The 27,568-nt window shown below is 41.6% G+C and overlaps 1 protein-coding gene across 3 annotated transcripts in view; it reads right to left on the reverse strand.

Moving 5' to 3' along the window:
- Positions 1–27,568, reverse strand: part of SMOC1 (SPARC related modular calcium binding 1) — a 118,243-nt gene that overhangs the window by 61,535 nt on the left and 29,140 nt on the right. For all 3 annotated transcript variants that reach the window (XM_088536558.1, XM_088536557.1, XM_088536556.1), the window contains exons 2-4: positions 17,977–18,148; positions 11,057–11,169; positions 1,689–1,788 (exon numbers count right to left, since the gene is read on the reverse strand). In XM_088536558.1, the coding sequence (XP_088392684.1) occupies positions 1,689–1,788; positions 11,057–11,169; positions 17,977–18,148 (385 nt within the window). The remainder of the gene's footprint in view (positions 1–1,688; positions 1,789–11,056; positions 11,170–17,976; positions 18,149–27,568) is intronic.

Below are 27,568 nucleotides of genomic sequence, written 5' to 3' on the forward strand. Positions count from 1 at the left end.
TTTGTAAATGTCAGGAAGAACAAATCTAAACCAGGTGGGGAGAGTTTGTACAGACCATGCAAGGAGCAAGATTCTAAAGGAAAGGGATTAAGTAGAAGAATTTCTAGAAAATGAAATTCAACCAACTCCTGAACATCTCCAACTGTTTTAAAGGAAAGCGGGATAAGATCCAGCAGGTACTTGAATAGGATAACTCCTGTTTCTTCACATACACTTGAATCTTCATACAACCTATAACAGCCTGCATTTGTTTCTGCAGTTTGTTTCAAGGCTTCATCAAACAGATTTCCATTATAGGCAGAATAAATAAAAGGCAAAGCAAATTCATAAACTTTCATAATGAAACAAATCCATTAAGAAAGTGAGAAAATTTATGGCAAGCTTTTAAAAATAGTTTTATTCCCCAGAAACATTCTTCTTGCACCCTTACTAAACTGTGAATTACAAAGACTGATCCTTCAGGATATGTGAATCAAGTCAGCTCCAAAGGGGACAGCTTTGACAGGAGCTTTGACAGGCCTAATAATCTGGTCCAGCAAAACCATATTCTAAAACTATTTGCTAGGCTCTTTCACTTGCATATTAGTTGATCACAGATCTAGAACTGAATTAAAAGTAGGAAGCGTGTAAGCACATACATGATTTCAATAAATCATAGGTCTAACAGCTGTGTGTCCTACAAATAAACAAACCAAATAACCATTCTAGTTTCCTAAAAACACAGTTAACAAAAGGCTCAAAGATTAAATGAGCAGATCAGGAAAATATACCCTAAAACATGCCCTACCAAACTGTACTAGAAATCAGGGTCATTCAGAAAATCTAGAGTTTGCACCACCACCCCAGTCTTGTCCCACTTGGGCCCTGGGCTGCCACAGTGAACTGTGTGAAGGGGAGAAAGAAAGAGGACATCCATCGTCAGGCTGCTTCAGGTACAGCAAATGGTGGATTTGGGATACCCAGGCGCAGCGCTGACAGGCCAGCAAACCAAGAGGCTGCAGAAAGCAGCGTCAGGCCGTGAGCATGGAGGCCCCCGCATTACAAACCCAGCGACCTCACAGACTTGCAGCCTTCGTGCCCTGCTGCTGCACTGCCCTCACACGAGCTGTCGTGTCGTCCAGTCCCATAACAAACAGGGAAATCCTGGAACTGAGCAGTGTAATTAGAAGAATCAAATCCATTATAACAGCAGGACCCCAAATTTGGAGGCTAACAGTTTAATAGCTTCCAGCTTCTCACAGAAGAGCCTTACCAAAGCTTCAGCTGAAGGCACTCAGCAAGACAACAGGATTTCATGGTCCACTTGATACAGCTCATGGAAAAGAATTAAAGCTACCCCATTTTTTTAGTGGGAATCTCTTGATGGCAATACAGCTATTCTATCTTAGCCACCATAAATTGTGGTTTCACTTTGTTTTCTTGGTGACTTCTTTCCCAGTGAGCCTGCAGGAGTGTCTATACCCTAAGTGCAGGATGCAGTGCCAGAGAAGACACAGACATTGAGGACCCTGCCCTGCAGGGTTCAAATGCAGGCAAGCAAACAGGGAAATACAAGTACAACTGCGCTTTTTAAACTGGGCAAACTGCTCAGTCACCTGAAAAGATTAAGCCCTCAGAACAGGACACATCCCCCCTGCACCCCCCTCCCATTACCATGTACATGTTTGTTGAAGAGACTCCCACAGTACCTGAACACACAGGAGTTTTGTTCTGCACAGAAGAGCCGCTAATAGGCTTCCCGTCAGGGGTCACACACCAGCAGTATCCAGTGTAGGTATGGCACTGCACCTGGGTGATAAAACAAAGAGCCAGGCATTTCATTTCTCACTGTCACCCACCATTTCTATTGTAACCCAGCATCTTGCTGGCAAACCCAACTCAGAAGCAACTGCAAGCCCATTCCCCATTAGCTGTTTTCCTACTTAGGACCCAGATAATCAGCTGAGAACACTTCAGATTTAGTAGGCAGCCGTTGTGTTTCATCTTTTCCCACCATTTTCTAGATCCTATTTACTATTCACCATTAAATAATTTCTCATTGCATTCCCATCCCAGCTGGGCTGAGGAAACGCCGCCCCAGCCCAATTCCACAGCCACTGTTTGAGAACAGTGTCCTGTGGCATTTTGAGAACATCTTGTCCAGTGAACACAGGAAAAAAAAAAAAAAAGTGGAACACTGCCTTCCATATGGTAAGGTATCTTCTCCAGATAGATTTGGGTTTTCCCAGCCCACATCAACTCAGGTCCCAGGAGCAAGGCCTGGCATCCTTGCTCTTCACATACTGACAAGGACTTAGGAACATCTGACGAAGGCCATAAGCAGCCAAAAATCCTCAGCATAAGATTCATCCTGATTAACCTTAAAGCTCTGCATCTGAACAAAATACCTAGAATTGCCCAGCACCACAAAGGGAAGACAGAACAAGGAGTTCAGCTGTGGACCTCTAAAAGAAAAGAGGAAATCTGATCCAGCAGACTCTTCTTGGTCATGTCCAGGCAGATTCTATTTCAGGGACACTAAAGTTCCAACCAGATTAATAAATCCTCTAACTATAGCCCTTGTCTCAGCTTTCAGAAAGTGATCAACATTTCAGGATGCCTTTTGACTTCCCTTAAGATAGGAATAAACAATCATCATAAAGGTACCTGTATAAATACTAACAGTTTCAGAAACTTTCTAGTAAACACAGCCTCAGCAGTGACCAAGTTTGCACAGGAGGGCTTCCAGGATCTTGAAATAGTATAGAAATGCCTACGTTACCAAAAACTGAAGCTAGCTCCATTGACCCAGTTCGCAAAAGAGCCATGAAGTAAGATCATTTCAGAAACTACCTTTTTTATTTTACTTTCAAACTTGATTCTTGACTCTTTTTTCCCTGAGCAAGCTCACTGAAGCTGACCCCATGTAAGTCTTTTCCACACAGAAGAGTGATGGAGTGTTTGTCCCAGGCCCTCCATTAGGCATCCTTCAGAGCTAGACCAATTATTCCCCCTTGCTGACAGCTGGCTCCAATTCCCAAAGGCAGCAGAGTTTGTTCAGAGACTTTACGACAGTCTTTTTAAAGGCTTTGAGTATCACATAAGACATGATCTAAGAGCGATTATAACACAGCACCACGTGTTTATCTTGGGCTTTACTAACCTGCAAAGCAATCATTTTGCCTTGAGCCAAGTTCACATATAGTGGCCAAAACCAACAATAATCTCATGCACTCATGTTTCTAGAGCCACTGTCACTCCTCTCCGAACACTTTCACTTTTATTCTCTTAGTACGCCACCAAATTGATTGCAAATTACTCAAAGGCACCATGAATGTAATTAGTGATTAATCACATTGCAGAATATTTCTTATTACTCAGTCTAATCAATGGCACATTCAAAACAAGTGCAATGAAACTGTTTGGGTTTCTGTCTGTTGTGTTTATTTTTGGTGATCACATGCACGTTTTTTCATACTCAAAAGCACAAGAAGTTGTGTTCAAGTCCAAAGCAGGTCCAAGCCACTATACACCACAGCATCTGGTCACAAATGTTTAAAAAAAAATACTAAGTACACTTGTTTTAAACATATTTCTACTCTTCCTATGCAGTAATATATAAAAATGTTCATGCATCACCCAACTTTTGAAACACCTGATGTACTCAAGCCATAATAGCCCTTTAGCCAAATCTTGAGAAAACCAAAGTACAAAGTTAATGTCAGAAGGCTCCAAGAAATATATTAACATAAATTTAGGATAGCAATCCCAAGAGTAATCCCAGCAGCTCTCAAAGGAGAGCTGCAAATTATATACCGTTCAATTATATAACCCCAGAACATTACTCTCATAAAAGGTAAGTAACTTTGTGAGCAATGAAACTAATGAAGTCTGGTCTTCCAGAGACAGGTACCCCACGGCCCCTTCTTCCCTCCTCACACCAGCATAAAAAAACAAGCAATAAATCTCAGATTGACAGCTCTTTCACATCAAACAAATGTTCTGCTGAAGCACAAATGGACTTTCCTACTGTAGATAAGAGCAGGTGATGGGGACTCAGCCCTGACTCTCATTCCTAAAAATGGGACAACTACGCACAAAGAACAGACACTTGAGAAATCACTGCAGTCAACTTCTCTGAATGTCTTTGTGTTGGGAGATGCTTACAGTCTGAGTTCACAGCTTTAAGGCTGGAGAAAAAAAAAAAAAAAACACTAGTGTAGTTCTAAATCAACTCCATAGTCCTGCTATAGCCTGGAAAATAAAGTTGAAGATACCAGCTGATCCAGTATCATCTCAGACTACACACATAGCTTACAATGTCAGCTATTCCTCAGAGACTAACATCTTCCACAGCTCCTGTAGCAGGGAATCTTGAAAATTCACAACTTTACTATTTTCCAGGGACCTTAGGCTTAGCTTTTATTATTCTAAATCTCCATTTAAATCTTCTGCCCAACATTAAATCTTTCTTATCCTACTCCAAGAGTAGCCAAATTATTAAATTTGCTATCACAGAAGATCATGTAGAAGTTGCAACAACTTACTGCACAAATGTAATTTTCAGCTATTCAGGTTCTTACCTAGGACTTTCAAAAGACTTTATGTAAGTTTGGCTCCTTTTTTTTTTTTTTTTTTTTTTTTCTCTCTCCCCTTTCTTTTTCACTCTCATCAGCCTCAAAGCTAAGCATTGTGTCAGGAAAAGGCATTATCAATTCTCCAGACTTGATTGCTAAGGGAGTTTCAGCTATAGAACCCTTGTTACTGGTACAAATGCACCCCGCAGATATAGCTCAACATCAAATTAATATATGGCCATCATACAGTTGAACATTTTAAGTTATAACATGGAATCAAAGAAATGAAACCTGTAAAGCATTGCAGTCTTTCAACTGATTCTTCACCAACAGGTACACTTGAAAAAAAAAGTACACTTTAAAATCCTGTAGCACCTGAATCTGATTATTCAGGAAGACAATTTCTACTTTTTAGGAAAAAGGGAAATGTCCTCTCAATTCTGCCTCTGCTGAAGGATGAAAAGGATGAGGGAAACATCCAACAGAAATGACTGTCACCATTGCCCAAATTAAGAGCACGAGAGCTGCTCCTCTGTTCCCCACATGACAGTATGTGAAATCAAGCAGCAGCTAACATGCTAGCAACTGAATGAGCCTTTTTCCTCATCACATTCATTAAAATATGAAAACATGAAAACTATGGTCACTGGCAGTCTCCTTTGCCTCTTAATTCCTGAGAGAAGAGGCCGATTGTTGGGATTGCTTCAGTACCTCCCTGTCAAGGCCAGACCAGGTTTCCACAGCAGTCCAAAACTTCTCAGCAAGCTAGTTGGATCATCCCTTTGCAGCCTTTTGACAAAGAAGAATCAAAGGCTTGCTTTCAAAAAAGAAACTAGAAATGGGGAAGAGATATATGAACAGGTAAAGGGAGATAGAAGAGGCAAGACAGGAATTCTGGGATGGCTGAAACCAGTCTCTGTGGTTATAGAAAGCTGGAGTTTGCTCTAAGAGGGTCTCAGATGAGTACTGAACACAGTAAGAGTATTCAGACTCTCCTGTAAATGCTGTTCAGACAGTTTGATAAAGGATTCCTATCCAATGGCAGCTCTGACAAACACAAATGTTTTCTGGCTTCTTTAGTAATGGAGGGTGGAAAGGAGAAGGGAAACAAAACATTCTTTCTGAATTCAAAACAATATTTCAGAGGAGGGGAAAAAACATTTTCAGGTTTGGAAGCCACTGCTGTGTAGGCCGTGCCCTCCCTCTCACCAGGCGTGTGGCAGACACCAAAGCCTGGCTGCGTTCAGCTCCTACTTGTAAATACTGTAAAAACAGCTAAAGAAGCCATCAAAAAACAGTAGGTCCTCTGGCCTGACCCAGACAGCAGGAAAAGGATTCACATGAGAACTCTTTAACCATGTCTTTTATTTTTCAAGCTATTGAGGCTCATCTAGAATGTCCTCTAGACCCCAGAGGAGTGGCAGGGAATCTGCACACTGGCCTCAGTGCTATTTATACTTGCTCTAAGCGATGGCACCTCTGTTCTCGTTTAAATGTCTTATTGTACGACACAGACCCTCATTCTTGTGTTCTTTCTGCTATATTAAAAGTTCGCTGACTATCAGAAACCTGCCTTTCCTCTGTAGATAATTTTAGGGAGCTATCAATCAGTCTGCATCTTAAGTTTGAGTTTCTTCAGGATTGCTTTTAAAACCTTAAATCCTTCTTTTTCTTTTTTTTTTTTTTTTGGGGGGGGTGGGGCGGGGGGGAGATATTCTCTGCTAACATTTAATTCTTTCCAAAAATTTTACAAACATTCCTATGGGGGCTTTATACAGCAGCCCCCTTCCTCACATCTATGCACCATTCAAATGTTTGCTCCACAGAATTTTTTTTTTACTATTAATATAACCAGAAACAGAAGTGATTTGTGGTGAAAATCCTAGTTGTATTCTAGCATATTTCCAACACAACCTTTCTGGCACAGATACCATTTTCAACTCAGAAAAGAGATTCCCAACCTAAAAACACATAGGACCCCTTCTTCAGGTGCAGAAAATGACTGTGACAACTAAGAATGGCCTTACCCGTGTCCCATCCCATAAAGAAATATTTTAAGAGTCTCTTCCTTTGATCTCTTGACTGGTACATCTTTGAAGAAAGACCATATGCAATTTGAGCTGCCATCTCCTTGCCATGGGTTATCTTTAGCTTAATGTACAGATAGAAGGCAAAATGAAACATGGAAGAAGAAAGTGAGTTCATAGCTAGCAAGAAAATCCTGGTATTCAAAGTTCCAGCTTTTGTCTTTTGCAGAAGGGGTATCTTCCCTTAATCAAAAAAAGCCAGAAATATCTTCTAACTGAAGTTCAGATTCCTTACAAAGAAAGTCTCTTTAATCAAGTAAGTGTGTGCTTTTCCCTTCCAAAAGGGAGGTAAGTCCTATTGCCAGAGCATGAGCCCTGCATAATGGAATATACAGGGAACGCGGGACATGTCTACACGATGCCACACAGCACTCTGCTGCATGGAGAGATGAGCTTGTAAGTCTGCCCAGCTTCGTGCTATGCTAACCCATGCAGAGACAGACTGAGGCTGTGAAAGAGCACTGTGTGCTAAGGGAGCATCTCCTGAGTCTGCTTGTGTGGCTTCAGAGAAGTTAGGACTGCACTAATCCTTGTACAAGAATCAGCATAACACAGAATGAAACTATTGCTGTGGGCCATGATACACGTTACTATCAGACTTATATTGTCAAATGTGAGAGTGTTCTGGACACTGATTCCCATCTAATGAAAACCAGCTACTGACTCCATCATCAGAAGACAAGGGTGACTGACACGCTCGCTCGAAGAGAACCCTGCGCTGTGTGACAACTGCAATAGCAGCTGCAGCCCTCAGAGCCCTAAATGCAAAGAAACTCTCCAAGCACAATATCGCTCTCAGCCACTTGCATGGGAACTTGCAAGGGAAAGAAACTAAACCTAGAAAAATGCAACAAGGTGTCAAAAAGCAAGACACCCCACAAAGCCACACAAGACTATATTGCCAAAGCAGGGTCGAAATTATTCACGTTCATTATCATCTGTCTGAAACTGATTCTGTTTAAAACTTCAGCAGCCTTGTCTAAAAAACTCCTTGGGGGAAAACTGTGAAGAATGCAAGTTTCTCTCAGCCCATGGCAACACGCCCAATGGCACTAAGCAGCAAAAGGAAGTGTGCAGATTACCCAATAGAGCCTGTTGTTTATGAAGAACAGATCACAGCAGGTTAAGTGCAGCATGGAAAGGGAATGGCATTTATGCAAAATAGAGCATAACAACAAAAGGAGAGAGCGAGTCTTGGAAACAGAAACTGGTTTTAGTGATGGAGAGCTCTGCACAGCAGTATGCAATCTCAATCGGATATAATTAATCAAGTCTTAATTAATCAAATAACTTATTCACAACATAAGAATCTTTGATATAACTCATGTTTTATCTGTATGCTTTTATTGCTATGGGCTAAATGCAGACAGACTTTTTATAGGAAGTTGTATTCCCCACACAGGATTGAAGGGCACAGGAAAAGCCCTGCTCCATTTCCAGAGCAGTTCACCAGCTCTGCTCTCACTGTCCTCCCATCATGCTGGCCATGCCACCACCTCTTCCATGCTGCAAATCCATGCTACATTTTCAGATGTACAAGCAGTACCAAAACATTTGAGGAGATCTTTACAATACATGAACTCCTAGAATAAAGCAAGCAGCTGATGCATTGCATAAAGACCCTAATGGAAATCACTGATTTGACAGTTGCCTGTTCCCCTTGACAAAGTACACAGAACACATTATGACTAGCCCTGCCTAGGAAGATTAACAAGCAAAGCAATAGAGTCAGCGACAACACTTTGGCATTGTTCTAGATTTGCAGACAAGGAAAAGAGATTATATGGGTGCAGCATTGTTCATGGTTTTCCCTTCTACAAAATTCCAGAATTTCCAATAATTCTGCAACAAAATCCCAGATCTTTTGAAAGATGACAAGGAAGATTTGGGCACTATAGGCTACTGTGTATGTACCTACAACAGAAGCTTGGTTTTGGACTCAGCTCAAGATAGGATACCCACATACTAGATTAGTGCTATTACCAGACATTTTATACTCTTATGCAAGATGTGCATACATCTCACTTTCCCCTCTGAGCAGAATTTATTTTATCAAAATAAATATTAAAATTAAATTTTGCTCGGAATATCTCTATAAATCTGCGAAAGGGATGAGTTGTTGAAAAGAGTCCCCAGTCAACTCTAAATACAGGGTACAGTTGAAAATGTGGGAGTCTACTTAGTTCTTTGATGAGATGGGGTTTCAAGATTGAGGAACATGGTAGGTATTCCTCCTAGAAACTTTGTCCAGACATGTTGCTCTGTTCTGGACCTCCCAGTTGAGATTAAGTCTGCATAGAGCTACTGTCCAGATATCAAACAAGAATAAGCTGGTATGAGCTGACTTCAGGAAGGCCTCAGACATTTCACAAACTGGCCTAGGTAGTTTCTGTGCAGAAACAAACCTGGAGGTGCCAATTCACACGATGACAGAATGGCTGAGCTTGAAAGGGACTTCTAGACATCATCTATCCGAACAGTCCCCATTCAAGCAGGGACACTTGGAGCATGTTGCATAGGATTGTGTCCAGGCAGCTTCTGAACATCTGCAAAGAAGGAGACTCCACAACCTCTCTGGGTAACCTGTTGCAGTCACTCTTAGGGTAAGGAAGTTTTCCCTCAGGCTCAGACAAATTCTCTGGACAGGAAATGCAGCACCCAAATGACCCCCGCCAGACAAGATATGAGCTGCTAGAAGCAAAACTAGTTTAGACTGCTCAACATTCTGCATTTTAATCACCCTTTTAAATTAAACTAATTTGGAACAGAAGTTAAAAGAAACACTTGTCTCAAAAGCAGGATGAAACCTGTTATCTTCCTCAGCAACTGTTTTTCATTGACATCTCATGTGGGGACAACGACCTTAAATGCCGCAGTACAAATGATGAAACTGGTTCCTAAGGTATGTGGAACACAGCACACTAACTGAAATTCCTATCATTCCTTTCATAATAATGACACTTAAAAAGGAATCAGAAGCTTCCTTCCTTATGCCAGGTAAAACAAAAGCACTTTAGTGTTCATGATCTGTTTTTAAAAGGAGTGAATGAAGGAAAACTGTTGCTTGGCTTCCAGCTCAGAGCATTTGAGTTGTCAGCAATTTCATGCTGCTCCTTCACTGAAAATCCTGGCAACCCATATTGGTCTGGGAATGCAGGAAAGTAGCCCATCAACTGCTTAACCATCCAGACACTAGTACCAAGCTACCAAACAAAGCTTTGTTTCAAACAGTTTTTATCAGCTGCACTCTCATTCCAGCTTAGGGTAAAAATTTCACTTGCACCCTCTACCTTCCAGACAGTGCGGGGCTGCTGAGAGGAGACTTTGAGGACTCAACCTTGTTCTCCTTTCTTTCTTGAACTATAAAGCTCAACACAGAACACTTACCTCCTCTCACTCCCTACCTTTCCAAAATGGTCCACATTATACACAAATAGGATGCTACTCTAAAGTAGTATGCAAAGAAGTTGGCATAACAGATATTTTTTTCCCATCTCACTATAAAAAACAAAATGAAAATACTCCTACACACCAGATAATAATGGAAGGGTAAAGCTGGAGGGAATAAAGATTTAGTGGGTTATCAGAAAAAAAAAAATCTTTCCTCTTCCTGCAGGCATCACGAAGTATTTGAACAAGCCCCAGAGCTTCTAGTCTTTCTCATCTTTTTGAAACAATATTGATTATATTTTGGATTATGTTTTGCCACAACTACTTAATTTCTGTGAAAGTCTGTAGGTCTGCTCCAAACAAAATCATCTGTGAATGCTGCTCAGTGGCCATGACTGTTCATTTTGCATAAATCTTAAAGGTCAAACCACAAGAAGCCTGTATGGCTCCTCTGCTCTCCCTGCCTGAAGTAGTTATTTCTTACGAGAAGCAGTCTACTTAGCCCCAGCAAGTGAATACTACACAATCAAAAATCCAAACAAAGAGGTGTCATGGCCAGTCTCATCACCTTCATTTCAGGCACCCAGAGCACAATGGAGAACAGCACAGGAAGCAAGAGTCTATTGCTAAATGCTGTGCAGAGGTGAGACTCAAGAGAGCTCTAGGGAGCTCCTCTCTTTTGCTGGGATTTATGAAGCACTGGCAACAGCAGTGGAAGTCAGCCTGTTCTGTGAACCACATTTCTCTTTGCAGATCATCTCCAGAGAACACGTGGCCTCCCCTGCAACTTTTAGCAAAGATGACAATTTCTAAGCAATGCTGGAGGTGGATGTCAATACACATGCATGTCTTAAGGTACATTCTGTGCCTGAATCAGACTTCCCACTTGATTAAACAGGCCTCAGCTTGCAGCCCCCTTCACTCCAGGTGAGGAAACCAGTATAACTGCACTGCTCTCCTCATAACAACAAATCTCTTGCAGCCTCCAAGAACCTGGCTGCTAGAGACCAATGGACATTTTACCTGTGTGAATGATCCATCCTCATTGCACTCTGGGATGAAGACTGCTTCCTGGGGCTTCTTTGCTTGTTCCAGTGCTTGAGCTCTCTCTAATCGACACTTGCTTTGGCCAGCATCTACAAACACAGAGGCAAAACAGGCTCAGATTGCAAATACCATTTGGCCTCTTCAAAAGCTACAGCTATACAGTGCAGCTGGGAAAAAACAAACACACACAAGGCATCAAGAACCATTACCTGCACACTTGAAAGGCAGACATGAGTTAGCACTGACAATGCCCCAAACAAGTGTGAACCCACGCAATCAAGCTATGAGTTAGCTGACTAATTTCCCTGAGGAAGTCTCCCAGCAAGACGCTAAAATAACTAACCTTCCCTTCCCTACCCCACACCTCGAAATTCCACCTTTCCATGTTCAAGCAAGGCTCCAACTGATAGGACCAAACATACATTACACTTCCTTATATCAGTTACTCACTTTGCTGCTAAGGAAAGACATTTGCTCTGTGAGCATTCCGAGAGGGTTAAGATCTCAGCTCTGCTTCCATTTTACACAATGCCAGCACCTCACATGACCTTAAACCCCTTCCAGGTCCAGCTCACTGGCACAGGGCATAGATCCAGCTAAGCCTTACATTGATTACCTATGGGTCAAAAGGAGAATTCTGTTCTGCAGGGATACAGCACACACGTGGTGTCTGCATTTGTAAATCAAATAGCTAAGGGTACTACTGTTCAAGCCTGGAAAGCACAGAAAAATAGCAAGCATGTGTTTCTATGGGGTGCTGTACATCCCTCTTCCACTCACTGGAAGGTTTTCAGTGCAGAAACTGCAAAAACTGGTCAGCAGATCCTTCAGCAGCACCATAAAGAGTCATCGAAGTTGAAACCCCCTTCTGTCAGTGCTGTCACACTGTTTACCAAAGCTTCTCTACTGAATCCCTGAAGATCCTACATTCTGCTTCAACCTAGCGCTTGAACTTTCACAGCCGAATCAATACTACCACTGAATTAGAAAGCTGACCTGGGCTCCCAGATCAATTGAATTTGCACTTTCCATCTAAGCATAACTAGCTGCTGAACCAAACAACAGTGCTATAAATAATCAGTTTTGATTAAGATACACAATAAAACTTTCCAGCCAAGTACCTTATTTATGCAACTTGCGATTTTAAAAGACCAAGTTTCAGATTTGCTAACAATGACTAGCCAGGTTCATTTTAAATGCATCACATTAATGTACTCTAAGCAGTATTTCATAGGCCTTCTGGAATTATGTCAATCAACCCTTTTCTCATTTGGAAAAAGCAATTATTAACAGCAGGTGACTAGGTACTCAGTAGGTTACAAAACCAGACTACCTAACCTATAGCAATTCAGCCATTGACTCATTCGCTGAGTGATCCCTCCCCATGGCCTTATGCCCCTTCTAATCGTGGCTTTCATGAATTAAACTTGCACTGAATTCAGAGAAGCCTTGACATAACCTGACAGAACTTTTTTTCCACTTGCATAAGTGACCATATTATCAGAACTTGTTTACATGCAGTCACAGTCCTGACAGTTCTGCCAGCAGCACTGTCTATTTAAACACATTCTACTTGGGATGAAAAGTAATATTGCTAACCAGATCACCTAGCTATCACACGCAGATCTCCTGTTCAAGCTTAGGAGCCTAGCCTTAAGGAGATAGTACATTACTACAGAATCAGATGGCATGGCTGCACCTTCCGTTTTATAGCTGTTGAATTAAAATGCAGGCTTTCATGTTCTGCTTCACAGGACACAACTAAGAAGCAAAACCCTTCATAGATCATACAGTGCCACAAGCTTAAGAAGGAGAATGGCTAGTCTCTCATGTGACAACCAAAGCACAAATTCACATGTGGTTTCTAGTCTGCAGGACACAGGGCTGCAGACAAGTATATCTAGTTAACATTGTTATGCAGATGCAATATTTTCTCCTCTCTTCTGACGATGAAGCAGACGCATAAGGCATTTCCACAGCACGTCTACTTCAGTGCTGGCGCACCCACCACGTTCATACACAGCAGTAGCTACGTGACAGGCTGGAGGCTTTACCACACATCTGGTAGGAACGAGCATTTTGTAGTATCACCTGCAGCACAGAGATATTTGGAGTCCAGCCAGAAGGGAGTCTAACTCAGATCTTTGTCCAATTTGTCTAATGAGCATACAAATATCCACACAAGTGAAGGTCTTACTAGACAGAGATGACAATACAAGCATATTATTGCTATGGTGATAACGTCTCTCCTGGCAATTTTAACCGGCCTTCATAGATCAAGCTAACTGCTAGCACTCAGTAGACCTCACTCTAGCATACCATCCCTACACCACCAAGTTTAAGAGCTCATTTTTCTTGCAACGTCCTCTCTCTCATTTCAACCCTTGGCTCAAGCAGTGTCATTTCAGAAATTGCTGCTGATGTGTAGAGAAGAAACATTTCTGCCCCCTGTTCCTGAGCACTCAGCACTACTTATTCCTCCCATCCTTCCTCATTGATCTACAAAGGTCATTTCAGTCCTTTTACAGCCTTGACTTGGAAAAGTTGTCTACACCACACTGGCTGGAGGTGTATGTGTACGGTTATCTTCTTCTGTCTGTAGTTTCATAATTGAGTTCCAGTAAAAACAGTGCCTTTAATATCAACATTTACCAATTTGTTTTTAAAAGGACTGTCAAATTCCTTCTCCTCCTCATAGATTGGTATTTTTATAATGTTTGCATCAACATGTGATTTCAGTGGGATGACTTCATCTTACTATTTTTGCTTTGTTAATTAGAAAATGTAAAATATGACATAAGTGCCAAGGATTAAAGAGTAGCTGCCAAATAGCTTACCCAAATTTAAGATGTATTGCAAATTTTACTAAAGCCTGATGCTAAGAGGTAGGCTCATACACCTATGCATTAATGCATTCCATTTTCATTGTCCAGACTGAATCTAAATAAGGTTCTCTCCCCTGTATTAAGTGGAGAGAAAAAAAAAAAAAAAACACAAGATTACTTTTCTAAATGTATTGTTTAATTATTTGACCTTAAATACCTTGAAAATTAGGACAAAGTTACTGATGCTCAGACTGCATTTTGAAGAAAATTTGTTACTGTAAAGTTGGTATCTGGCAACTAGGATACTGACTGATTGTTTTCAACATACAGGGCCTAATTTGCAAAATTCAGGATTTTGCAAATTTTGGATTTTGCAGTGAAGTCAACATGATTATCTTTTCTGTGAGCAGTCACCAAGCTTATCCAAATGAGACTACTCCATAACACACATAGCACATCTATGAATGGGCCCCAGGAATTCCAGCACACTCTTCACCAGAAAGTGTCTGTTCGATACCACAGAACGGGGTGTGAAGATCCAAACTATCCTAATAGGAAGTACTAGATCTTCAGGCACCTACATAAGGCCAGCGGCAAGTTTGTATTACGTAACCACAAAAAAACTAGCTATTTAGCTTTAATTTTACTTTGTTTTTACCAAAAGCTCAAAGAAAAAAGGTTTGATCCAAACAGCTTTTGACCTATTTATAGTTACATTAGGTAACTGTCTCACATACAGGCCAGGTCACTCAGGCACAAAACAGTCCAGCGACACTGAAGTTTGCAAATTCATATCCACGTATTCAAGCCAGCAAACTATGGCCTTTGCATAAAATAGGCAAAAATGGAAGCTGAGGAAACTACAAAAATGTGCCTGTGTCCCACAGGGTGTCAATCATTCTCCATTCTCCCGTTTGTTTCCCCTTCACTTGTGAGAAGTCCCACACCAGCCATCTCCAACATTTTTCTATTCATGCTGGCATACTTTGCTCCCTCTTTGATACCCAGACACCTGTGTTATTACAGAGTTCCTGACGTGAAGCATCTCTAAAAACATGGCTAAATTTGTAAAGTAATCGAGGACTTCATTTAGATTTTATTGCCCAGTATGCTGCCCATGAGGGACCCATTTTCCTCTCCCTTGACCAGGAATAAAAAATTTCAAAGACACATGGACCTAACAGACTAAGAAAGCAGACAGAGGAGAAATATTACCTTCAAGTAAATGCATCAGTCAGAATGAGACTTTCCTTCCCAATACCATCAGCCAATTCTTGTGTGCAGTCAGGTGTCTCAGCAGCATGGGCTGAAGACTCCTGTTACAGTTCCTAGCAGTAACTTACAGATAGGTTTATTCTTCATGTGTGACTTGTGATCTCAGAACAAGCTCTGTAGCCGACTGAGTTTCAAACCCATCTACTAAAAATCTCTCGGGAAAGCTTTCAGAGCACACCACCTCCTTTTTTCTCACAACCGCTACATAATCGTGATGTTTGCCAAATTCCATTTAACAAGTTCTTGTCCTTCAAAACTGCAAAATTCTGATGCAAAAATCTGTTATTTAACATATGATCATAAGATATCTGCTGACAAGAGATCCAGGTACAAGTGCCTGGGCGTGTATTTTATGCACAGCTACACCATCTGGAACTATTCTCCGCGTTCCCATCAGTGGCTCCATTTGTCATGGATGCCCTCGGCCTCGTTGTTTTAAGCTACTCCTGACTTTTAACCCTTCATCAGGTGGGGGGAGGTTTGGGAGGGAGATGGATGGCTTAGTGCTGGAACAATTTCACTGAGAAGTACCTACAGAAACTGGCAAGGAGCAAGAGCTGAATAAGAGTTATAGTTCCCAAGGGGGAAGCAAGATTTCATTTTTAAAGGTCCTTAAGTTCTTGAGATAGAGCAGAGAGCTAAACTGAATCAAAAGGTTCTGTTCTCACTATGGAAACCCTTCTGCTTGTCTTGATACAAGTATAGTTTTAGTTATGAGAACATGAAAGTAAAAAACTATGGTAGACTGAGGTACAATATTGTGGCCTTGCTGTCTACAATATGCTTCCTCTTCTCCTTATTTTAATTACCCACTTTTTTTTTTTCTGCTCCTCAGAGAAGCACAAGCTAAAATTGCTCATTTTGTAAGAGCCATTCGGTAGGGTGTTTGTCACAATTATTGCTGCCAGGGCTCGATGACCACAGGATCCCTTCCAGTTCTATGGGAGATCCCTTCAGAGTGTCTCTGTCATTTTGTCATGCAGAGAGAATGAAGGCTGTTCAGCGTAAACCAGGTGCCCTACTGCTGTGGTAGATGATGCTTGAAAACTGCTGGTGATACCTTTCTTTCTGAGAGTATAAGATACAGACAAACCTAGCCAAGAACCTGTAGTCACACACATACCTGTCTTGCAACTGACTGTATTTGCCAAGAGCAGTGACCTTTATGCATAACCGGAGGCCATATTTCTAACATGACTAGAAAAGCAAAGTATTTTTCCATAGCAGCACACATGGAAGTTACCAGTAAAGTTAAATTTGAACATAGTCGTTAAAAGTATATTCCCACTTCCCAGCAATTAGTTGGAGCATTAGATAGCGGGTTAAGAGTAGGACTTGCAGTTGTCAAATGCCCCTAGATGTAGGGCTGTAGAGTAACACAGAGTAAAGGAAAAGGGCAGAGGAGAACATGAGAGGTTTCAGCTAAACATTTCAGTTGTAGTTGAGAAAGGTAAAAGGAAAAGTTACCTGTGCTTAATAAAAAAATCTTTTACTTCTTTGGGACTCCACATGCATGCTTTACAGCAGGCTGTGCAGCTTGACAATCAGCATCTCTGCTTCCAGAGCAGACTTCTGTGTAAGGCTCATGTTTTAAGTGACTGGAGAGTGTCAGTTCATGTGTCACCATCAGTCATGGAGTTTCCTAGCTAAGCCACTGTGCTCAAGAAATGATAGCAAAGACAGAACTTCCATCCGACCACTTCTTACTGTGTTACTTGCAAGTGTGCTAGTTACAAAGATTCCTGGGGCTCCTGGGAGCCAAATTCTGGGCTTGCAGTAATGAGAAAGCAGCATGATTCAAAGGCCCTTTCCTATGTGATATGGGAAAAGCTGCCATAGATGCATTCAGCAGGGGTACATACATACAAGCAAGCTGCCTTCTAATGAGTAACCATTTAGAAGAAACCTATATTTCTTGTCATGCTTATATTTCACCTAAAAAAGCTCATTTCTACATTCAAATGGAATGTCTATTTTAGACCAAGCAATTCTGACAAAATGCACTTTTATAATAGTAAGAGTCCTTAAAAAGTCAAGTTTAAACACATGTCCATTTATCCTTCCACAGGGATTTTTACAAGTTTCTCCTGTCACTTTAACCAATTGCTAAAAACATCTGCACCATCTGCCCTCTGAGCCAACTGTGCTCTCAGGAAATGCACTCAACTTGATTTTTCACTTCACTGCAGAAGCAAATCATTTGTATGACAAGAAACCAACATTCCTAAGAAAAGTTGCAACTTCATCTTCAGACTATGCTGAAGAAAAGCCGAGATGGCAAGGAAACAGTGTGCTTATTTCCAATTGCAGCTATAACAGCAAACAGGCAAAAAGAAAAAAGAGGCCATGTAAAGACTTGCAAGCATTTTGTCGTCTTAATTAGCTCAGCACAAAAAGGCTGTCTAGCCCTTTCCCAGGCATATGCATCTCGTGCACATACTTTCTTCCTTACTCCACATTCCTACTGTTCCCAGTAACTCAGTTAAACACCAGAGAAGGGAGCAAGGGAGACTTCTTTAAGGATGTGATTCTGCATTTCCATGCAGCCAACTCCTTTTGATCCATAGACAAGTTTGGGCCTTTTTTTTTTTCCCCTTCCAGTGATGTCTTTGGCACTTTTGCCTTTTTTTCATTGTAATTCAGTAAGTTCTTACTCCTGCCATCCACCCCCAGGCCTAGATGGCCATCCTGACAAAAACAATTTGAATCAGATTACTCTGCAGGTGGGCCTGTGAGTTCAGTCTGCTTAGGCAGGACTCCCATTCCTCCCCACAGAGGCGTTAGAAATGCACCTACCTTTGCAGCGTCCGCGATGTGTCACGCTCAGGCTTGCTTCTCGGCATTTAGCTCTCTGGTAGTCACACATGGACTCGTACGTTCTGCCATCGGAAGCACAGAGGGGCTTGGATTGGGATCTGGAGCAGTGCAGGTTACACTGAGGGTCTCTATCACGGTCACTTATTAAAAACTGAAGCGAGTGAGAAAAGGAGGGAGGGAGACAAAAATTACCATTTTCATTTGGTTTCTCAAAGCAATGCACTGTGTATTTTGTTTTTATGACAATAACAATATGGTCTATAATGCTGTTTAAGCTGACTATCAAAGTTGACTTTGCCTGAAGGGAACTTAAAATGAAACACGTATGTCTTGAATATTTTAAAAAATTAAGGGTCTTTGCCATTCCATTTTCTTTAATGGAACGGAAACATTACTCACTCTGCCTCACCTCTGCAAACATAAGATGTGCAAAGCCAAACAACTCACTCGGGAAGGGCAATACTGAGTCACATCAGCCTGGCTTGCCCAGGGCCCTGCCGCAAACAATATCCAGTACCAGGCACTTGAGTCAGTGCTGAAAAACTTATCGCTGAGGCTGGAGGAACCCAAATAACCTTTCAAGGGGCCCTGGTAGTTGAAGTGCAGCTTTATATTTCCAGTTGCTTTTTTTAAGCTTATAAACTTCTCCTTATATCATCTGAGGATACCAGCTGCCATAGTGTACCTGCACCCTCCCAAAGCCATGCTTTATTTCTCCCAATGACATCCTGCTGAGCTGAGAATTGCATTCCATACAGTCTACAATGCAGCACAATATTTTCACTATTTTCTTCTGTAAGTTTTGAATTTGCCATCTTTCTGAATGTGTCCTCTTCCCCCACATTCAGTCCAGGAGGGGCTCATTATTTTTGTACACACATACCTGCCCTTTTTTTTTTTCAGTCTCTCAGGGTAAACCACCCCATCCTTTCTTTCTTCCCTCAAAATATTCTCCATACCACTACCAATGTGGTTTCCATTCCCTGAGGTTAGCTGGGCTTTTGCCTTATCTTTTGGAGATGGAGCAACCAACACAGCACAAATGAGTCACTGAGTTTTGATAGTCTCCATTTTCTGTCAGCTTGTTCCCTGACAACGCCAATACCACACAGTGGCTTCTCTTTAAGCCATCAGCTGTACTCTAAGGTGCCCACAGCAATTCCCAGACACAGACTTTTCCAAGTTCACCTTCTCTTCCAGGGAATCCTGACTCCCAATCCCCCTGCCGTACTCCTGGATTACGGTTTCCACAGGACGTTATAGTAGCAGCCCCTTTCACTTTTCCACTCACTTCCCATTCTCGGCTTAGCAGTAAGACAGTTAGGCCTTTAATTACCCCCCAGATCCAGCCACCTGTTCAAAGGAAGATTTCTCCCATAGGGATTAGCAAGGAAAAGGAGGGAAATTAAACCCATCTTGCACTTCCCAAGCCTTTGAGCCGGAGGGAATCCGGGTTCCTCTCTAACTCCGCAGCATCCCAGCGCGCTGCCAGCGGGCCCTGCCTGACACCCTGCTCGCATGCACAGCGCCCGGCGCTCCAAGTGTGTTGATAGCTGGATGCCTTGCAGGGAAGTGTGAGTCACGGCCATAATCACCTTGGTGTTACAGTTGCCTACAAAGCTGTCTGTTCTGCGCTTTGAGGTTAAAGCAGTTGAAAAAACATTGCCTGAAGCCTGGTTTGGGTTGGTTTTTAACCACTCCAAAAACATGCAGCCCTGAAATTTGTTTTTTTTCCCCCAACAAAAGTCCTCATCCCTTTTTTTCCTCCCAATTAAATTAGATGAAAAATAGAAAAGCTCAATACTTTCATATAGAATCATATTGGCTCTGTATTGCTGGACCTTTTGAGGACTCATGCATTACTAAAAACCATGACAGCTGGGAAAAGCAAGGTCTGCACTTGTTTTAGTTTGGGTGGGGCAACTGCTTTTTTTTCTTTTTTTTTTTTTCCCTCTAAATCTCATCTGTCAAAGACTTGCCAAAATTTGCAAGAGCACAGAGGGGTTTTTTAATGTTTTTGTTCCTTTTCTGCTGCACTCTCTATATAATCTGGCAACACCTGTTGAATGGGAAATTGGAAAATTTAAACCTAAAGGTAATTTAAAATATTTTATAGAGACCTGGAACAGACTGTAAAAACACTGTAAAGCTGGACCCCCTTTCTGCCCAGTTCTTGTCAAGGGCCAGGCTATCACAGTTTGCTTAGAATTGCTCTAGGTACAGTAATGTCTTTTTAGTACTCAGGGTGCAAACCTCACCAGGGACTGTAAACATATACCAAGAAGGAACAGGCTAAAGTCTCTCCCGGCGTGTGGTGTCAGAGAGCCTGAAAGACTGGTAAGACACTTCAACTGTCTATGTAAACACCTTTAAAAGCAGAACTGCCTGACAGTGCAGTGTACCTGTAATGATAAAACATTCAGGTAAACATTCCCCTTTAGAAGAAACAGTTGCATTCACCATTTATCACAACTTTGAGGGCTTGAGCTACTAGCATGAAATTCTGTTTTTGCTAATTCCTTGTGTCAGATATTCAGTTCTATATACCAGAGAGATCCAGAGGACCACCTAAAAAAATAGAATACTCATTTCCAGCATCAAACCATATTATGGATATAGTGAAAACTCAGCTTATATCATGCAAACTCATCCAAGCCTTCTCTGGTCTGCACCCAAAATACCGAGTATCACTGGAACCGTTAAAGCTCAGGAAGATCTCTTCCCTCAGAAAGAGAACACATGAAGATCAAAAATCTCTCTCAGGCAGTTGATACGAAAGAGCTAAAACTAAAGTTATGGGACAGTTTTCTTTAGGTGCCTCCTTACAGAGGGTTAGGGAAGAACAGCTCGACATTGATTAATTATGAGGGCCTGAGGAAACATGCAGAGTGCCCCAATGCAGTCTGTGAAGTTCTTGCCTACCCAGATTAAGCCAAGAACCACTTTGTAAAAAATAATAAGAAAAAAATCAAAGCCTTTTTAGCATTTGCAATTTGGATTACCGAAGTAAGCCCACACAGCATGTTAGGTGCTTTCCAGGCACTGAAGATGCCACATCTGCCTTGCCAAAAAAGTTTATGGTTTACGTAGTTGCACAAGATGGTGCTTGTTTTGTTCAACAATATTATAATTGTAAAAGTGTGCATTAATTTCCAGAAGGATCTAGGATCATGCCTGTCTAATCAAGGTTCTTTTCATGTGACCAGACAGCACTGCCAGAAAGACTGGATCTCCTGGAGATATTACTGGAGGGCCTCAACTCTCCCTTACAGGATAAGCACTCGCTCCACTGTGGTCCAGAGCCTCCATCTTTCTTTTGCAGCCCTGACAGCTTTCCAGTAATAACATGGTCATTCTTTACCCATTTTCTGACTGATAAACATTTGCACTATAGAAGCGATCATCAACACAGCTAATATGTCAAATATTAGAGGACAGTCTATGTTGAGCACCTCCCTGCTCCTGCCCAGCACAGGAAGCGCTCCTGCCAGCGTTCTGCCTCTCCAAGGGTGCGACAACCGTCCTCCTTTGCTTGTGTCCTCCGCAAGGCAAAAATACACTAGATGAATGCTGAACTATACTTCTCCTCAGGGAGGATAAAAACAACTCAGAAGCAGATCATAGCAACTGGATCCATCATTGTAGCAGCTAGAACTACAATTTGAGTTACTTTTTCGCTGTATTCTATTCTAATCTCTAGCTAGCACGTACCCCTTTCCAAGGGAAATCACCTCAGTGTTTACAGGAGTCACTGCTGGCCCAGGCAGGTGGCCGAAAGTGATGTGCACTGGGTGCCCCCAAGTCCAACTATTGACCTTCATCAAACAACCAAGGCAGTAGTATGAATCACTTGTCCCTTCAGTGCTAGGTGGAAGAAGGATGAGAAAGTATTTTGCCTTTAACACACAACGTCCCATCACAATGGCCCTTGAAACTAGGCTCAAAGATTGATGTCCTAAGAGCCTCAGGACTTGCAAACAGACTGTGCTAACAATAGAAATCAACTTTTGTGAAGCACTTGGTGCTGTACAAACAAATACACATGATAGTCCTGGACTCAGGAAAAGTAATCCTGCAAGCATGCAGGTAGCAGCACTGGGTTTCCCAGTTTCATCTAGAAAGAAGAGATCATCTTCCTAGTTCCAAGATATCTTTTAGTCTCTTCTTGATAGCTGTATTCTCATTTCCTTCAGAGCAGACTGCATCTAAAACAATGGGACTAGAAATGGCAACATTTGGTTGTCAGTCCTTTTCTTTACTCTCCAACGCAGAAAAACTGTTAAAAGTAGAACTATTAAAATAAATGCAAAAACTGTCACAAAGATACTGGAACCAGTTTTTCAGGGAAATGTTACAAATTCTACTATAATGCAAATATGTATTATAGCAGAAGGTATATTAAGGTATTTTACACAGCTGCTAAACCAATCAGTTCAAGTGTCCCAGCCTTAAAGAGCATGGGGTCTAATGAGCATCCCTTCCCCTCAAACTCTGTATCTGCATAAGAACATAAGCCCCCTCCTTTAGTAAATACATTTACACAGGTGTTTGCAGCACTCGCTTCCCAAACTACTTTTTGCTTCTTCAGACTTGAAAAGAAAAAGGAAAGATAAGAGGTCAGAATGAAGTTAACTTTGCCAACAAAGCATATCTGTTCTTTTTCTCCACACCTCAACACCACTGCTGACAAACAACAAACACTGATTAAAGCGGTTTTAATGCCTGTGAAGGAAAGCAGACTCCCTGCAGCTGCACAGCAGCTGGGAACACTTGTGTTATTTAGCAGAGAAAGGTCTGACCTCACAAGTGAAAATGAGCTTGGTGGTCATTCATTCTATTCACCATCTGGGTACATTATAGGCACAAACAGAACAGCACAGCTCTTTGTGAGGGGGGCAACACAAAGTGGCCAAGGCACTGCACTTCCAAAATGCTCTGGCCAAACTTAGGGAGAAGAGGCAGCAAGGCCCACAAGTGATACGAATTCAAGAAATGGGAAGAAGTCTATTAAGAAACAAAACTGAAAGACAGGGGTCCACTGCAGATCACAGCAGAGGTGCCTCGGCTATTTTACAGCTTCACTTCGGGTTAGTAGGGCAAGCTGCTGCCTAACAAAACCGGGGGAAGAGCATGCACAATGCCTCATTCCTCATACACAGCCTTTGAATTTTAAAGGCTTTTAGAATATATCTTTTAAAAAGTGATCAACTGAGGTACGTTTACATTATACAGCTTACTAACTCACTTGCCTAAGCACTCAGACCAGCCTAGCTTGAATACAAATATTCTCCTTAAGAAAGCTGTACCGTTTTTTTGTGCCAGAAGAGACTATAAACTTCTGAATGTATCTTAATCATGGCCAGATTCAGAGTCCCATCACAGAAAGCCCAAGATCTTCAGCCACGGGTCCACACTGTTTGCTGCCATGCAATCCAAAGCAAAGCATCCCTCCAAAGTGTCACCAGTACTTAGGTAGAGACCTGAAATGCTAGGCTTCTGTAAATGCAGAAGGGACTCTGAAAAACTTAGATTCAGCTAGTTCCAGTCCTTGCCTGGGTGTTTTCTAGCATCCTACCATTTTATAGCTAGACTTAAGATTTTCTGAACAAGTTTTAGAAGGGCTCATCTCTGTCCCAAGACTGGAGGGCCTGGTAGAAAGGATATTGAAATGCTTTTATTCCTTGAGCCATTGCACCTGCAAAGTGAAGACTCTTGCTTAAGTTAAAGCACCACTTATGTTTCTACTCCAGCCCCCCAGCTGTGCAAACAGGAATGGGTTCAAAGCACACAGCCTCTGCTGGAGGATGCAGGAGGCTGGGCAAACATACGGGATCAGACCCCAAAGTAGGGGAATCATATTTAGGTATTTTTATGAGTTCCCCTTACAGGCTTATTTTTATATGGTGATTCTCCTTCCCCTCCTGTTCCCCCTCTTTTTTTTTTTTTTTTTCTTAATCTAAAGCATTCCAAGGGAGGAGAGTGCTCTATTCCAGCGCTTCATCTGCTAGCTACAAAGTAATTTGTGTTTTTCCTCACAAGTCCTCAAATATGATGGAAAAGCTGTAACACTAAGTACTAGGCCTAACAAAGTTGCTCAAAGACCTATTTGAGAAGCCTGCCTGAATTACAAGTGGTTCAGGAAAAAGTTCTTAAACTAGTCTCAGAAGCTCTACTAGTTTCCCACAGAGAAAGGAAAAACCATTATATTGGGTGAATGAGCCTGTGAAATGGCATCTGCTGCTTTTAGGAGGTAGGTTTATGCAACAGGTACAACTGTTTAAGTACAGTTGACTTGCAAGAAGAAATGTGCCAAACTCAGATATCGAGCACAAAAACTATTTTAAACAATCAATTCCATCCTTTCAGAGGATTTTTTATTCTGCTTACTAATATCACCTTTATAAAAGCTACTTCAAGTTTATAACATATAGCTTGTCTAAGCATTGTGTAAATTGTACTGCAGATAACATGCTCATCAACTGAACTGTGGAGAAAACCAAAGCTTATACGCAGAATGGACTTCTCAGCTAAAGTCATTTCTAACAAATCTTTTAATCATTCTAGCAAGTTTGGCAATACTGAGGTGGAGACTGATTTAATTCCTTTGAAACAACATTACTTCAGCTTCTGTCAAAGCTAATTTTCCTAGTCAAAAGACTATTTTCGCAGCCAAGATGACATGCAAGCCTAGAACAAATTTGAGATTCAATTTAGTTTGTCAAACACATTGACAAGAGAAGGCATGTTTAACTTGGACTATATCTTCTCATTAGCTTTGCTACTATACATGTTGAACCAGATAGAAAACACAGATGTTTGCATAGTCAGGCAGTGAATTCCTTGTCCCAAAGGAAACCACAGCAAAACTTCCATTGCCATAAAGGTAGAATCTTGTCTCTAAGAAGCTGTATTGTTTAATAACCTGATCCTGTCTTTCTGGTTTAGGGAGTCCTCTGCTTATTCAGCATAACTCAAAACAGAAGAGTTCAAAATATCATCCTAACTCATGCCAAATTACTCTCCTCTGGGTAATCATATTCCTTACTTTAGTTTTTCGTAACGATAGCTGAGACTGTTCTTTTCTAGCAAGTGTAGAGGGATTACACTTCATGCTGTCACTAGAGGGTGAAAAGTCAGCTATCCCACTAAAATGGGATATGTTCTCTTAAAAAAAAATAGCTCAAGAAAACAGCAGGCTTGCAGTATTGTCAGGTATATATTTTAACAAAAGCAAATATCTCCAGCAAAATTGTTTATATTGCATATATTCTTCACAATCTGGGGCAAATCTGCTTGCCTCTGACTCTTGAAACATCATTGAGATTTCAAAACCTGCTTCCTTACCTTCCACTGTATAAATTACTAAATGCCAACTGCAGGCTCTGCAGAAATACATGTGTTCGCATGCAAAGTTCAGCCACTTAAAGAAACTGTCTAATAAAGAACATTTTCCTTGGCCTCCCCCCACCTCCCCAGTGCTGACTAGGACTGGCTCAGAGGTCAGCCTCTGCAAGCCTCTTCCATGTTCATGAGGGTTTGGAGTACTGCAGACAGAGCAGGCAAGCTCCAGGCTCTAGGCAGAAGAGCCTTTATTCTAAATTAAGCTCTTGCATGAGTCTTTGTTATGCAATGTGAAGCTACATGTTGACTACAAGCATGACCAATTACAAACAAGTTTGCTTAAAGCATTCTTCAAAGGACAGCTGGTTGGACGAAGTACAAGTTTTCAGCTGAATTTCCATCTTCTGTCCTACCTGAGGAAAGTCAGTAGTCTGATTGCTATAAGAGGCTCCCCTTTAAAGGCAAAAGCACTAAAAAAGTCAGCTTAATCACCTGATATTAACTCTGCAAGATCCCCTTCTCTTCAGCACATTCTTGGGCTGTCTTTTTTCAAAGCCCTTGAAGTACTTTGTAGTTCTCATCCATGATTTTCCCCTCTAGCCTCTCCCAATGATCCAGGACATCCTTCAGTTACTGGCTATGTGCTACTGCTGTGACCAGGGCAGATCTATGAAGATGACTACCATCTCTGGCAGGCCTTTGCTGCCTTCTCTGCTAGGTGATCATCACAAGTAGAGGTTAAGATTAAACAGGTAACTTGCAACCATGGTTAAGGGGCCAAACTGTTTTCAGAGTAGAGCTCCAATAGGAATATAGCTAAGGGGCACACTTGCTTATACAAAGCTCAAATATGTTGAGATTGTAGATCTTCCACATTGCAAAATGCCACCCATTAAAACTGCACAGCCCTACAAGTTTGGTACTTCTTAAATCAATTCTTCTGAAAAGCTGAAAGGGGCATTCAAATTGAAGTTGGCAACTAGCCTTCATTATGGTTCTTGCTGATGCTGCCAACAGCAGAACCAAGAAGTAGATATTAGAAATAACTGAGCTCATTACTTCAAAACTAAACAAGGGCTGGCTGCCCATCAGCAGAACAACACGAACAGAATGCCAAGACTAAAATTCCATTGCACAGAGGGGATATTGAAAAAGAAGGGTACTGTGAGCATTAAAGCATTCACCTTTAACTGCATGCATACCCTCAACATGATCCTCAACCAGAGATAACGCTGGGTGAAGAACAGCTGCTCAGGGCAGCAGGGTGTTCTCCACAGTCTATTTTACTGCATACATACCATCACTAGCACTTCAGTCTCTTAAATCTTCTCAAGATCTATTACTTCTTAAATTTAAGGGACATTAGCCATCTTGTCACATCTCCTTTTCCAAAGGGGTGAGTCTGCCTTGGCATCTCTAGAGAGCCAGGCAGAGTTGGGTCCTGGCCGCATCAGCTAGATGGAACAAAGGATGTTGCTCTCATCTACATAGTTACTTCTCTGAAATGTCAAAACCAATGAAACTGAACAAAGACAGAAAATTCATCTTGCTCATACAGATTATCATGCTCCCATGTTAAATAGGGAATAGCTGATCTGGCCAGTATTGTGATAACAGCAGGTTTCTCACATTTAAAGCCAGCCTTATTCCAGATCTCTTAGAAAAGAATCTAAGAAGCAACTTTCTTTTCAGACCTTAAAGGCTGTCTTACCAGGACTTTTAGCCTGTGGCTTAAGAATTAGCAATAAAAATAAACACGCTTTCATTAACAAAAGTATTAGATTCTACATTAACGGTTCCAAGGCCCCCTATGAAACATCTCAGCAGCAAAGTCCACAGTCCAATCACATGTAGGTATTGGACACTAAAGTTACCAATGTTCAAACTGCAGATAAGCAGTTTCAGAGACTGCGCTTTGTTACAAGTCAAATGACACTCAGACACATCTTGGAGAAGTCTTAACTCTTGCTTCTGCAAGCAAGGCAGAGACTCATGCTCCAGTAGATTTGAGTTTTGGCAAAAATCCCAGGCTTGGCTTAACACTCACTGCTTCACGTTCCAAATGCACCTCAGTGAATTCTGTGATGGCCTAAGAGATGCCTTTTTGTCTAAGGAAAGGTGTAGATATAGAATAAAAAATAGCTTTGTTACAAAAGTTAAAAAAATAGGCCAGTGAGCAATTCAGAGCAAGAGGGAAAGAACTGGGAAAGCATATGCAAAACAGAACTGA

This window comes from Tinamus guttatus, unplaced genomic scaffold, assembly GCF_059628265.1.
Source record: "Tinamus guttatus ecotype Peru unplaced genomic scaffold, ASM5962826v1 Tinamus_guttatus_pri_ptg000676l, whole genome shotgun sequence".
Taxonomy (NCBI): domain Eukaryota; kingdom Metazoa; phylum Chordata; class Aves; order Tinamiformes; family Tinamidae; genus Tinamus; species Tinamus guttatus.